The sequence below is a fragment of the Rhineura floridana genome, chromosome 6 (genome assembly GCF_030035675.1).
Source record: "Rhineura floridana isolate rRhiFlo1 chromosome 6, rRhiFlo1.hap2, whole genome shotgun sequence".
NCBI classification, from domain to species: Eukaryota; Metazoa; Chordata; class Lepidosauria; order Squamata; family Rhineuridae; genus Rhineura; species Rhineura floridana.
The window spans coordinates 43,807,706-43,820,355 of NC_084485.1; the positions used below are offsets into that span (position 1 = coordinate 43,807,706).

Here is a 12,650-nt window from a genome sequence, read left to right on the forward strand (position 1 = left end):
TGCATTTCTGATACTTTTTTTCAACCCTTCTGAGAAGCTATTGCATCATGTTATATGCTGTACAGATTAATTAAATGGCAGCTTTCTGTGTGTATTAATGTCATGGTACGTAAGAGTCACAGGCTGGACCTAGCAAACCTCTATTTAATCTGCAGCCAAGTGTATTCAAGCCACAACTCTTTAATGTTTTATTTTTCAGAATTTAGTTCCTTGTGGACAACAAAAGTTTAATGTTAAGGAGAGGCCCAGGGGCCTGAGCCCTGGATCTTTTGCACTAGTCCCCAGATCTCTTGCCCCTTCCCAACTATTTTTTTTATTTAACTTTACTTGCAGGGTGGCTTTCCCTCTGAAAGTCAGCCTATGCAAGTTTGTGCCCCGGTACTCTGCCACAAATCTTTTTAAGGATCTAGAAACATCCCTGTGGTCAAGGTTTAACATCATGTTCTCATGCATAAGTCATATCTAGAGGCATTAAGGATAGGCATTATAAAACACAAACAGCTCCTTATGATGTACACGCCATCCCTAAACCTGTTTTACTCAGTGAGATTTGGCTTAGAATTGAAGTCAGAATGATACCCCAGTCTGAGATACATGAGAAAGTAATTTTGATTTATTATTATTCTGTTTAGAATCCAATTGCAAGTATCTCACAATAGTTACTAAAAATCAGGAAAGGAGGATGCAAAAAAGTATATTATTTCAGCCACTCCTGTGCTTGGTGCTGCATAGGGAGTGTAGGATTACAAAGGAATACCATTGAACTTGGCTGGAGGGCAGAAACTCTGTGCCTTCTTCCTCCAGATTGTCATGCCAGCCCAGGATGTTTACAAATCACTAAAGGTATTGTTAAATGGAGGGTGGGGTGTAAATTCTCCTTGTATTCAAAGGGATATGAGAAATAAACGCTAGAACAAATTTGAAGTCTAGACACAGTTTGGGTTTTTTTACTGGACCTCTAGAACAAGTGTTTTTTAAAGTTGTGCATCCAAATGTTTATATTTAAGAAACTTGCATATTGCCAGTGTTCATTTTTAAAACCTCACACTTCATTTGGTTTCTTATGTCCTTTTGCCCACAGCTATTTATGTTTTTATTGTTTATACTTGCTCTGTCTTTCAAACATATTCCTGGGGAAGCTTACAATGAAAGAACAAAAATACTCATCCCACAATACAACAATTTTAAGGCTGCAATACTAAATATACTACGTAAGAAGGAAGTCCAGTTGAATTCAGTGAGACGTTGCTGAATAAACAGGCTTGGGCTGTAATTCTATACATTTACCTGGGAGTAAGCCCTATTGAACTTAATGAGACTTCAAAGTAACAGTGCAATCCTATGCACATCTAGCTTGTTAATACATGCTGCAGTCCACAAGCCTTGTGCTTTTAACAGCTATTTTATAAATCCAAAGGAAGCGCAACAGAGCAAAGTGCCTTGGGGATTGCCCAGAACTGTGCCAATGAAAATGTCTTGTGAACTTCAGCCGCTATTTCTCCTGAAGGGGAAAAAATATTTCAGTACATGGCACTTAACTTTTTAGTCCCCCTCCCCAGATTTTAGGCTTCCATAAGGCACCCTAATGATAGCCGCAAAGAAGAATGTAGCAGCTGTGCTTCTGCCAGTGAAGCTATTTTCTCAAATAGTTTCAGAAGTGAGAATTACAAATGCCTATCAATTATTTTTGCAATTAAAAATACTGTTTTGCTAGGACTGTGCAGGAGTACTGCAACGTAGTAACCATGGCCTAGTTAGCCAGTGCAACTATTTACTGAACTACCAATAAACTTGTGTCTGAATCCTAGCAAGACGGAGGTGCTGTGGACTGGTGGTTTCTGAGTTCAAATAATTGGTCAACTGCTTGTTTCGAATGGGGTCGTACTTCCTCTGAAAGAGCAGGTTTGTATTCTGGAGGTGCTCCTGGATCCATCTTTGTCACTAGAAGCACAGGGGACCTCAGTGGCTAGGCATTTTACCAGCTTTGGCTGTTAAGACAGCTGTGGCTGTTTCTGGACCGGGATAGCCTGACCACTGTTTTCCATGCTCTGGTAACCTCCCGGCTGGATTACTGTAATTTGCTTTATGTGGGGCTGCCCTTGAGGTTGGTCTGGAAGCAGCTGGTGCAAAGTGTGGTTATGACTTCTGACTGGGGCAGGATATCACCTCTTACCGCACAAACTGGGGCAGGGTATCACCTGTTACCCACTACTGAAAGAATTGCACTGGCTGGGCTACCTATTAGCTACCAGGCCAAGTTCAAGGTTCTGGTTTTGGTGTACAAAGCCCTATACAGCTTGGGACCAGGACACCTGAAAGATCATCTTACCCCTTATACACCCAGTTGATCATTGTGCTCTGCAGGTGAGGGCCTCCTGCAGATTCCATCTTATCAGGAGGTCCATTCCGCACAACACAGGAAGTGGACCTTTAGTGTTGTGGTACCAACACTTTGGAATGCCCTCCCCTTAAGTATTAGACAGGCACCATCTCTGTCATTGTTTTGGTGCCTACTGAAGACCTTCCTCTTTCAACAAGCCTTTTATGTAGAGACCTTATCCCAGTCTGCATCTGTGCTGGAATTGCTTTTTAAGATATTTTTAAAGTTCTTTTTAAAAAGTTTTAAAGATTTTTTTGTTTTAACATGTTTTAAAGTCTTTTGTTTTTAAGATGTTTTAGAGTGCTTTTAGTGATTTTGTGTGCCACCCTAGGATCCTTCTGGGAGGAACGGTGGGATAAAAATATAAATATAATAATAATAATAATAATAATAATAATAATAATACTCAGTTCACTGGGTAACCTGTATGGCTAATGTTGACCTTGGAGCAAGAAATTGACTTGTCTGGGCAATTAGATCTTTAAGTATTATTTGTTGTGTGATTCTACAGTTTTATCACTGCTATTCATTGTATTGTGTCTATTTTTAAGAATTGTTTTATTATGGTTATTGTATTATTATCATGGTTGTAGGCTGCCGTGTATGCCATTTTAGAGAAAAGGTGAGAAATAAATCTATCAAATAAATAAAACCTTCTTCACAGGCATAGTATGAAGATAAAATGGGATAAACCCACATCCCACACCCTGAACCTCTTAAAGGAAAAGCAAGATAAACATTTGATAAAGCAAAATTAACAGACTAAAAGTGGATGTGTGTGTGTTTCAGGTTATTGCTAGTGAGTGGTGAGGGAACACTAACTGCATATTCTCAGAAGTGCTCTCCACTGTATCCTATGATGGGGTTGATGGACTTGCATTGCCTTCTTAAAATTGCAGTCTTCATGGACCACCTACTGTACGTCAAACTTAAGGTACAATCCACCCACACACCGATCCACTGCACTGGGAGGAAGGGTCGGATGGAATGGAGGGCAGAGAAGCTCCATCTGTGCCACTGGCACAGAGCTCCCTATTCTGCCTGCAAAAAGTGCAGGAGGGAGGAAACACCATTGGAGGCAACCCCTGGAAAGCTGTGAAATGGGGTCTTCTGGGGCCAGGAAGGGTGCCAGGCTCCACTGGATCCTGAGCTAACCCCACTACCATCATTTGATAGCATCAAGCCTGATTGCTAGCAGTGCCCCCCCCATCTTCTGCCCCAGCTGGTGTGTGCAATGGGGCTGCAGATACTATGGTGATGCAGCTGCTTCATCACACTCAGCCTTTACCCAGCTGGGGTTTGGATTGTTCTGCCAGAAAGAGGGTCTACTTGGAATCTCTTGTCTGTTACAGCATAACTAATCTGTTCTTACTTGCTTGTTCTTGGTCCGTAGTGCAGCAAAATGGGGGGTGGCAAGATTTCTGAGAGAGAGCTAACACAGAGAGGAGTGGGCTAGGCTACAGTTCTTCCCCCGTATGCTAGTTTTTGTTGGGTTGGCATAAGCATATTAACACTGGGTAGATTTTTTGCAGGGATAGTGTTCAAAAACCTATGGTGGCACTTCTGCGTGTGTGGATCAGGTTTTAAGAACAAAAGGCAAATCAGGATCAACCAAGGTCCACCTATCTCAGCATTTTTGAATCCCAGCAGCCACCAAGAAGCCTTCCAGAAATGGGCTAGTACGGTAGGGCGGGCCTACCTCCTAACTAGGCTTGCCAGGTTCAATCTCTGAGACTGATCCTGTATCTTTAGAAGAGAAAGTCAGCCAAGTGCATGTGTTCTTGCAACCCTGTAATGGGAAAAACCACAAGGTGGAATTCTGCTTCCCCCTGCACAACTTTTAAAGATACAAAAGACTCTTGGAGGCTGGGCCTTGCAACCAAGATGTCTTTTGTATCTTTAAAAGTTGTGCAGGGGGAAGGGAGAATTCCACCTTGTGTTTTTTCCTATTACAGGGTTGCAAGAACACCTGCACTTGGCTGACTTTCTCTTCTAAAGATACAGGATCAGTCTCAGGGATTGAACCTGGCAACCCTACTCCTAACCCAGGGTTGTGTGAATGTCAAGCTTGTAGATCTACTTTGTTCTTTTCCTACAACTCTGAGGAAACAAGGTCACAAAGTGGCTTAGAAAGGCAGATATACTTAGTACATCTCAGCCTAGGAATTCGCTTTCTGTTACAGGCATGAAGCGCACAGCCCATTCATGCAAAACTTCATTCCTGATTTCTTTGTTTCAGCAGCATAATTTGGGAGGGGGTGTTGCTATTGTCAAACAACTGGGAGTCAGAAATCTGTTATGATCTACTGCGATCTTCCCAGAGATGTACCAGTAGAGGCCGATCTACCTTCTGCCCACCCTTAAACAGATTCTGGGACTGAGCACTAAGCACTAATGAAGCCTTAATTGGAAGTATCCTATCGACAGACGGCGGTCAAGAAAAAAACTGTGTGGAGTTTCTGAGCATTTCCGCAGCCACCGTGGGGTGGGAAGCGTAAAGTTGCTCTCCGGCCTGTCTCTCCCCCACCCCGTACCCCCGTACCTCGAATCCGTCTAAAAATGAGGCCTTGGCCTTTTTACAGGCAGCCCCAAATCGAGATGGCGAGAAGGCTTTGCAACAGGCCGCAAAGCAGCGAGGTAAGCGTTACGCCCCCGTTTGTGTTCACCAGAGGAACGGGGCTTCCCGCGTTACGAACACAGGGGTCGCTGCCGGCCCTGATGCCGTTTCAGTCAGGATGTTCGCATGGGGAAAGACGTCACTCCCGTGAAGCGTCTCCGCCGCGGCTGAGGGACGCGGGGCCCGGGCGGGGTGTGTGTCTGTGCGTGGGGAGTTGAGTGTGGGAATCCCCTGAAGCAGCGGCGGCGAATGTGTGTGGAAGCAGAGGAAGGAGGAATTTGTTGAGCATGCGGCGGTGACCGCCAGCGCCTCCCTCTTGGGGGTGAGGCAGCGCTTCTGATTCAACTGGGCGTCTGCTGGGAGAACTTATGAAAAGTTTCCCTCGAGTCTCTGTACAGGGACAGCCCTGCGTCTCCCCACCCCTTGGCCCGGCTGGGAAGGCAGGCTGGCCAGTCAGCCTCCTCTCTCTCAGTCTCGCTCTCTTTATGGAAGCTTCTCAGCTGGACACTGCTCAGGGCTTTAATCCCGCAAGGGTAAGAAGCGTGTTTATATGTGACTCGGGATTGGAACTTTTTGTTTATTCATCTAGGCTTTTAAAACTCTTGAATCCGGGCTTGAAACTATTTTATGCAGCCTTTATGCAAGGAAAATGCGTTTTTTGGTTTGTGGAGGGGGTGTTGGCCGTCTAATTTTTGAGTTTTGTTGTTAGCTCCCCAGGGGATGTTTAATGATGGTTGGCTAATGGCTATATAATATTAATAAGTAATTATAACTTCCAGGGTAAACCTCAGCAAAACTCTGGCATTTCTTATCACTATTGCTGTCACCAGGATGCTTTTGAAGGTAACCACAGAGCCTATTAAATTGGTGGTAGGGGTGGGAGAAATCTGTATTTCTCTGTATTTATTTTCTATACTTGCTTGGTGTATTCTTCTTTTTACTAATATTAGGAATCCAGCAGCAATCAATGTGAGAATGCAGCTGGGGATGGCAAAAGTGAAATTAGCAAAAGTGTAGAAAAGCCTTTAAAAAAAAAAGGCAAACGGAATATCTTTCAGTATATTCATTCAGAGGCAAGCAACTGACTCATTACCTCACCTAAACAGCACACTCCAATCTTTTCCTAGCAGGCTTACTATTACTTATTACTCAGCCCCTCTCCAATCTTGTGGAATATCCTGCCCTGGGCACATCACAGCTGTTCTGCTGCTGTGGCTTTTTCTCTGCCTCCTAGGACTAGGCTTATAGCTGTAAAGAGGGCACTGCCCCAGGCAGCTCTCATGCACAAGAGGATGCTGCTTTAATTTCTCTTTTCATTCTTTGAAGTGCTACGACCTGCAACTTTCCCACTCTCTTGGCTTAGAATTATACTAATTAATATTTTAGTCTTACTGATAAGGTGGCTTATCACCACTACCCCCAAAAAATCAATAAAAGAAATTTATGATGTGGAAAATGTTTAATATACAAGTATTTGAAATCAGAATCTTTTTATTCAGGACAGAAAAGGAATGCTCTCTTAGCCAGAGGTTAATTTTTCCCCAAAGACTATATAAAGCTTTCCATGTATTCTGTGAGCAGCATGTGTGTGTGTATACACACACCCCTTACAGGACTATTTCCATTATGGAACATTATTTTTGTTTTGCTTTTTAAGACACAGTTGGGCAAATCTAAATATAGCATACATTGCTGAAACCCATTAGACTGAGCTCATTAGTTAGCTGTGTACTCTATAATTTGCTTTCCTTTTTCTGTCAATTATAAGTCTTCATGAATCCGTAATGCCTGTTCTACTACTGTCTAATTGGCCACATACTATTTGACTGATTCAGTCCTGTCAGTCCGTCACCACAGAAACAGCTTTTGATGTCATGTCACAAATTTGTGGTATGTATTCTGCATCTAAACTTCTCACTTTAACCCTGGTAATTGAAGGATAGTGCAAAATTGCAGAAATGGTTCAGTGGATTAAATGGAATCAAGTATAGTATTAGGTTGAATTGCAGTTCTCTTATTAAACCTTGGGATCTGGGCTTGGTGAAGACACCTGTGTGATGTTCCTATATTAATGTATATATGGTAAGTGTTGGTTGTTTAGAAGATACATGGTAAGTGAAGTGAAAGAGGAGGGGGAGTGAATGGGCAGTAGAATGCTAGATGATTGGCTGAGTGTTTAAAATGGCTGAACGTATAAAAGGAAGAGAGACAGTGGAATCTGAGGTGGTGGTGGTGGATGAGGTGAACTGAGTGGGTTGCTTGGTGGGGTTGAGAGAGTTGTTTGCCAGGAGAGAGTAGAGAAAGAGTGGGTTGTTTGGTGGGGTTTAGAGAGTTGTTTGCCAGGAGAGAGTGGAGAAGGAGGGGGGTGGAGTTCGGATTAGTATTGAGTAAAACCATATGCTTATGTGCCTTAAGAAGAAATCTTGTTAATCTTGTTAGCTTTGTTATCTTTAATAAATACTTAATTTGGTTTACCAAAGGCCTGATCCTTGGCTGGGGTTTCACAGACCAGAAGGGAGGGTAAGGTAATGACCAAGGCTGAAGGGAAACTGTAACAAATGGTGGCAGCGGTGAAGAGAGTAACAATACCAGTATTCAGAGTCTCTGGGAATACTAGTATTAGGACGTGACTGGTGGTTGCCTAGCAGGGGGATCTGTTGAGATCTGTGCTAGAGCGGGGAGAGAAAAAATAAAATAAAGGACAGTCCGGACTGGTGGAGTCCCTGGTGGTGCCTAGTGACAGGCAGTAGCCACGCGCAGGTAGGAACCTGACAGGGAGAGCCAGGGAAGGGCGTCACAACCTGCCCTGCACATTTTGACAAATATTAGAAGTCCTCTTTTTGAGGCAGTATTTACTGAAGGTGGCAGAAAGCCAAAAACCTTTAACTACTGTTTACTGATATGATTAAAGCCCTGTTTAACAAATATTTGTTTGTGGACCATCTTAAATAAGTGTTAGGCTGAGTTCCAGTGGCAGCATTTGATACATGATTGACTTTGGCCTCTGTACAGACAAGTAGCAGACTTGCTGAGCTCTTCCAAGTTTTCATTTTCACTTGTTGAAGGGCATAGGACACAGTAGAAGCACTTCCGATTTGCTTCCTTTCAGCAGTCCTTATATAAGTATCTTGGAGTCTCCAGCCATCATGTTTATTCACATGATGAATTGGACTCTCTGCCAAGACCTGTGTAATGTGATGAGGTCAAAGACACCAATGTGATTTGACTTGCTGCATGTTGTAAAGGATGAGCTAGCATGGTTGTGGTTACAGTGGCTTATGCAATTCTTCAGTCTGGGGTGATGAAACTAGAAAAGTGAGTTACAGGGAAGGATTTTTCCCATGGCCTGTTAATACTCTTATTATAGAGGTAGAAGGGACATAGACGTTATTTCGGCTGCATTTGCGTGTACCTTTGGGGGTCTGGGACATTTATGCAGTGCAATGAATCCATCCATGCATGTTCCAGTTTCTTCAGCTTGTACTAGCTTTCTTCTGATCTATACAGGTCATAGAAGGCTTGCAAGACTGTCGTAGATTATATAATGCACACAGATGGCTTCTCTGTAGGAGTGTCCTAGAAGGGACTGGCCATGGATTCTTCCTCCACTTCTGGTTACATAGGAAAGTATCCGATGAAGAGCACAGGGAGCTGCTATCTGGATATCCCCTTCTTTTAAGCTTGGATTTGTTTGTTTGTTAACAATATTTATATACTGCCTAATATAAAATCATCTCAAGGCAGTTTACAATAAAATCCATTAAAATATAATAACAATATAATAAGTTAGCTGTGTTAATAATAATTCAAAATTTAACTAAAAGGATTATGATAAATGGCTGGCATAAATAGCCAGCAAAGCCCTCAATAAAGAGGTAAGATTTTGGCATGCAGCGTCTGCACATGTCTTATTTCGGGGGGGGAACGACTACACCAAGAAGTGGGTGCCACAACAGAAAAGACCCTCTTCCTGGTTGCTGTAAGGTAAGATTCCACAGGCTATGGCCTAACCAGGAGGGCCTTAGTAGATGACCTTAATGGCCAGCAGTTCTGTATGGGAGAAAGCATTCCTTTGGATATCCTGATATTGAATTGTTTAGGGCTTTGTTGGTCTATACCTAAACCTTAAACTTGGCCTAGTAGCAAATTGGCAGTCATTGCATTTCTTTTAATAGTGATATTATATGTCTACAGCCAGGTACTTCACTTGACAACATAGCAGCTGCATTCTGCACTAGTGGCAGCTTCTGGGCTAACCTTAAAGGCAGCCCCACATACAGTGCATTACAGTAATCAAGTCTTGAGGTTATGTATGCATGGGCCACTGTGGCAGGACTGTCCCTGTCCCAGGAATGGCCATACCTGGCATACCAGCATATGTCGTGAAAGGTGTTCTTAACTGCTGTGGCCACTTGAGTTTTCAGTGACAAAAATGAATCTGGAAGCAACCCCAGACTATGTCTCTGTTCCTTCAGAAATCCATCCAGAACTAGCAAATTGCTCAATTCCCAGACCTAGGAACCACCCACCCACCAGGCCTCCCATCTTACCAGTATTCAGCTTCAGCTATTGGCCCTTGCCTAGCCCATTACAGTGCCTAGACACCAATCCACATCCAGATACCAATCCAGTGCTTGCTTGGCCATGCCTGATAGATATAATGGAGAAATCCATTTGGTTGTCATCACCATACTGATGGCACCATGCTCCAAATCCCCTAATAGTTGCTTCCTGTAAGTAGGAGCAGAACCACAGTGCTTCCTACTCCCAACTCACTGAGCCAGTCCAGCAAGATACCATGGTTCTCATTATTAACAATCACTGAGAGCTCAAGCAACAATTCCAGGGTCACACTGCCCCGTCCATCTCTCAATAAAGGTCATCCATAAGGGTGACCAAAGCTGATTCAGTTCGAAACCAGATATGAAGAGCTACTAAAATAGGTTTAGATAGTTGGCTTCTTCCGAGTGCCTGGAGCTGGGCCTCCACTGCCCTTTCATTTATGTTTGCCAAAAAGGGAATATTAGCAACTGGGCAGTAGCTATTGAATATCTCTGGGCCCAGAGTGGGTTGCACTATCTCTTTAAGGATGGCAGGTATCATTCCTCCACATTGCAGTGCATGCACCACACCCTGAACCTACCCAGTCAACCCCATTTGGCTAGTTTGAACTTGATTTTGGCTAACTTTGGTTAGGAACCTACTTCAGTAACACTCTAGCATAGCTGGGACTCACAAATAGATATGAGCTTATAGTAGTTTGAGATTATAGCAATCTTACTTTGATGCTAACTGACATCACTTTACCTTCCTGTTATTCCAGTCTAGCTTGCCGAAGTCTGCATTCCAAATTGTGTAATGTGGCCCAACCTTCAAAGGATTTATATATAATATTGCTTCATGTAGTTTTCAAGAGGCGACAAGGGATTGCTGGAAATAACCAATATTTGTGTTTGTTCCTTTTCTGGAAGCTAAAAACCAAACTACACAAGACTGTGGAAGATGCATGATCAGATCTCCCATGTACTTCACCCACACCCACACATTTATTGAATTTCTACACATAAATTATAAATAGAATAAAAAAAAGCTACAATATCTGCACACTGGGAAAATCAAGATATTGTATAGTTGCCATTTGTCAACAAGCTCTCAAGTGTTTTTGGGTTAAAAATCAACCATAGAGGACCCCCCCCCCATTGGATTGAGGCTGTAATACTGGCAAGGCTTTAAACCTTTTTCTTGTGGTGTTTTTCCCAGTCTAAGTTACCTGCCCCTATGCTGGTATTTGATGGGGGGGATGCTGGGAGGACCATACAGGTATTGTACTTTGCTTCAGGAAGGTAGGCATATTAGATAAGGAAAATGGAATGGGAGAGAAGGGTTTTTAAAAAGCCTCCCCCAGTGCTGTGGTCCTGATCTAATTTGGGGTTCCCAACCTCTTAACACTTCTCACAAAGGAACAAGAGTTGTAGGTAGGCAGAAGTTGAATCCCAAACAAAAGCAAACTGCTTTTGATAGGTTTTCCTAATCATAAAATGAAGAAACTCCTTGTTTTTAAATGACGTTTCTAAAAGCTATCCAGAGTGGGAGGAGGGAGCTGATTTAAAAATCTGTTTACATGAATCATGCCTACCTGTGCCTTCCCACACTATGAAGGTATCCATAGTCCAAGGCTCTTCAGTTCTAACTTGTATTCTTTTAGAGGGGATTGTATTTTAAACTTCTCAAAACAAACAAATCCTACCTAAAATTAGCACACAAGTGGGTTTTATTTTCATTCTCAAGGATCTTATTAAGATGCTGCTTCTCTGACAGAGCATTTTGGTATGTTTCCCTTGCATTCAGAGCTCTCCTAAGTGTTAACCTTACATTAAAAGGAAGAGTTTTGTTTTTTATTTTTAAAAATCTTCCTTATGCTGTTCAAGTATGATGGTCTGTCTCAAGTAAGTGGATAGTTTTTCTTATTATTTAATGCTTAAAGTAAGGCAGCCGTGTTTCTGCAATTTCAAGTTCTGAATCCATTAGGCAGTTGACTGAAAGTTAGTCATAAGCACCTGCCATTGGAAGGTTGTAACCTTCAGTCTAGGAGTGGCCTGTCCCCACACTACTACTATATGATGAAAACGTTTAACTTTTTTTGTAAGCGGCTATCCTCCTATAACACAAGACCCTATCCAAAACAACTAGAGCAGATTAAGATTTTGCTACACTGCGTGTCCAGTTGCTGCAGTCAACATGTAAAGTGTGAAGGGGAGACATGTACCTCCAAACATGCAGTGGGCATGAAACAGGTTGCTGGGGAAAGGGAATCATAACTGTAGTGAATGCTGAACAGAAACCTACTCAATGCATCAAAAAGCAAGGCTTCCGCTCTAAGAACAGCAGACTACTTAGTATTTCCAGAGCTCTTATTTATCGTACTTGCAATACAATGTACATAAAGTAACTCCTATTTGTGTTCAGTGAGGTTTACTCCCAGGTAACTGGGTGTTTATAGTTGAAACTTGATTTTTATGAAAGCTTGAGTTGGTAGGGAAACTGCATGAAGTCATCCAAAATCAAATTATAATGTTTTCCTTTCTCTTCTCCGTGTGACTCTTACATCTGTAACCCTCATTGCCTATATTGTGTATTCCTCAGTAATGCAACAGGGCACAGAAACATGATACTTAATTCTAAGCATGAGATACTTCATTCAAGAGCAGCTTGAAATACTCTGATGCTGCTATTGATGAACTGAGGGTTTTGTATGCAAAAAAGGCTTGTGAACAACTAATGAATAATTTGGTACCCACAATCTGTATGGAAATAATGAAGTGTTTAGATTATTTTAAAGATATTGGATGGTATCCAACTAACAATCGCATCAGCACAAAGATTATCACTAACCGTGTAGCACTTGAAGTGCTCTATCAAAAGGACACTAGTCTATATTTCCCCCTTCATTCACATGAATTAGCGAATCAATCTGGAATGGAATGAAAAAAGTTGTTTCCAACACTGTTGTATTTCATTGGCTCTCAACAATTTCACAATTATGTCACATGCTGAGAATTGCACAGAAGACTGAAAATATATGTGATGCAAACTGGCAAAGCTTGCTGCCAAATAATCTTAGGGGTGCTTTGTCTTTTTGGCCTCCTAATCTTG

The 12,650-nt window shown here is 42.3% G+C and overlaps 1 protein-coding gene across 6 annotated transcripts in view; it reads left to right on the forward strand.

The window, feature by feature from the left end:
- Window positions 1-12,650, forward strand: part of LOC133387234 (disks large-associated protein 4-like) — a 64,582-nt gene that overhangs the window by 12,496 nt on the left and 39,436 nt on the right. Inside the window, exons 1-2 of one of the 6 annotated variants that reach the window (XM_061631595.1) lie at window positions 4,949-5,017; window positions 5,777-5,840. The exons of 1 other annotated variant lie outside the window; for it this stretch is intronic. In XM_061631595.1, the coding sequence (XP_061487579.1) occupies window positions 5,829-5,840 (12 nt within the window). In that variant the 5' untranslated portion in view covers window positions 4,949-5,017; window positions 5,777-5,828. Of the gene's footprint in view, window positions 1-4,948; window positions 5,018-5,061; window positions 5,531-5,776; window positions 5,841-12,650 lie in introns of those variants that run through there. 4 more of the 6 variants (XM_061631592.1, XM_061631590.1, XM_061631594.1 and 1 more) reach the window with 4 other exon arrangements.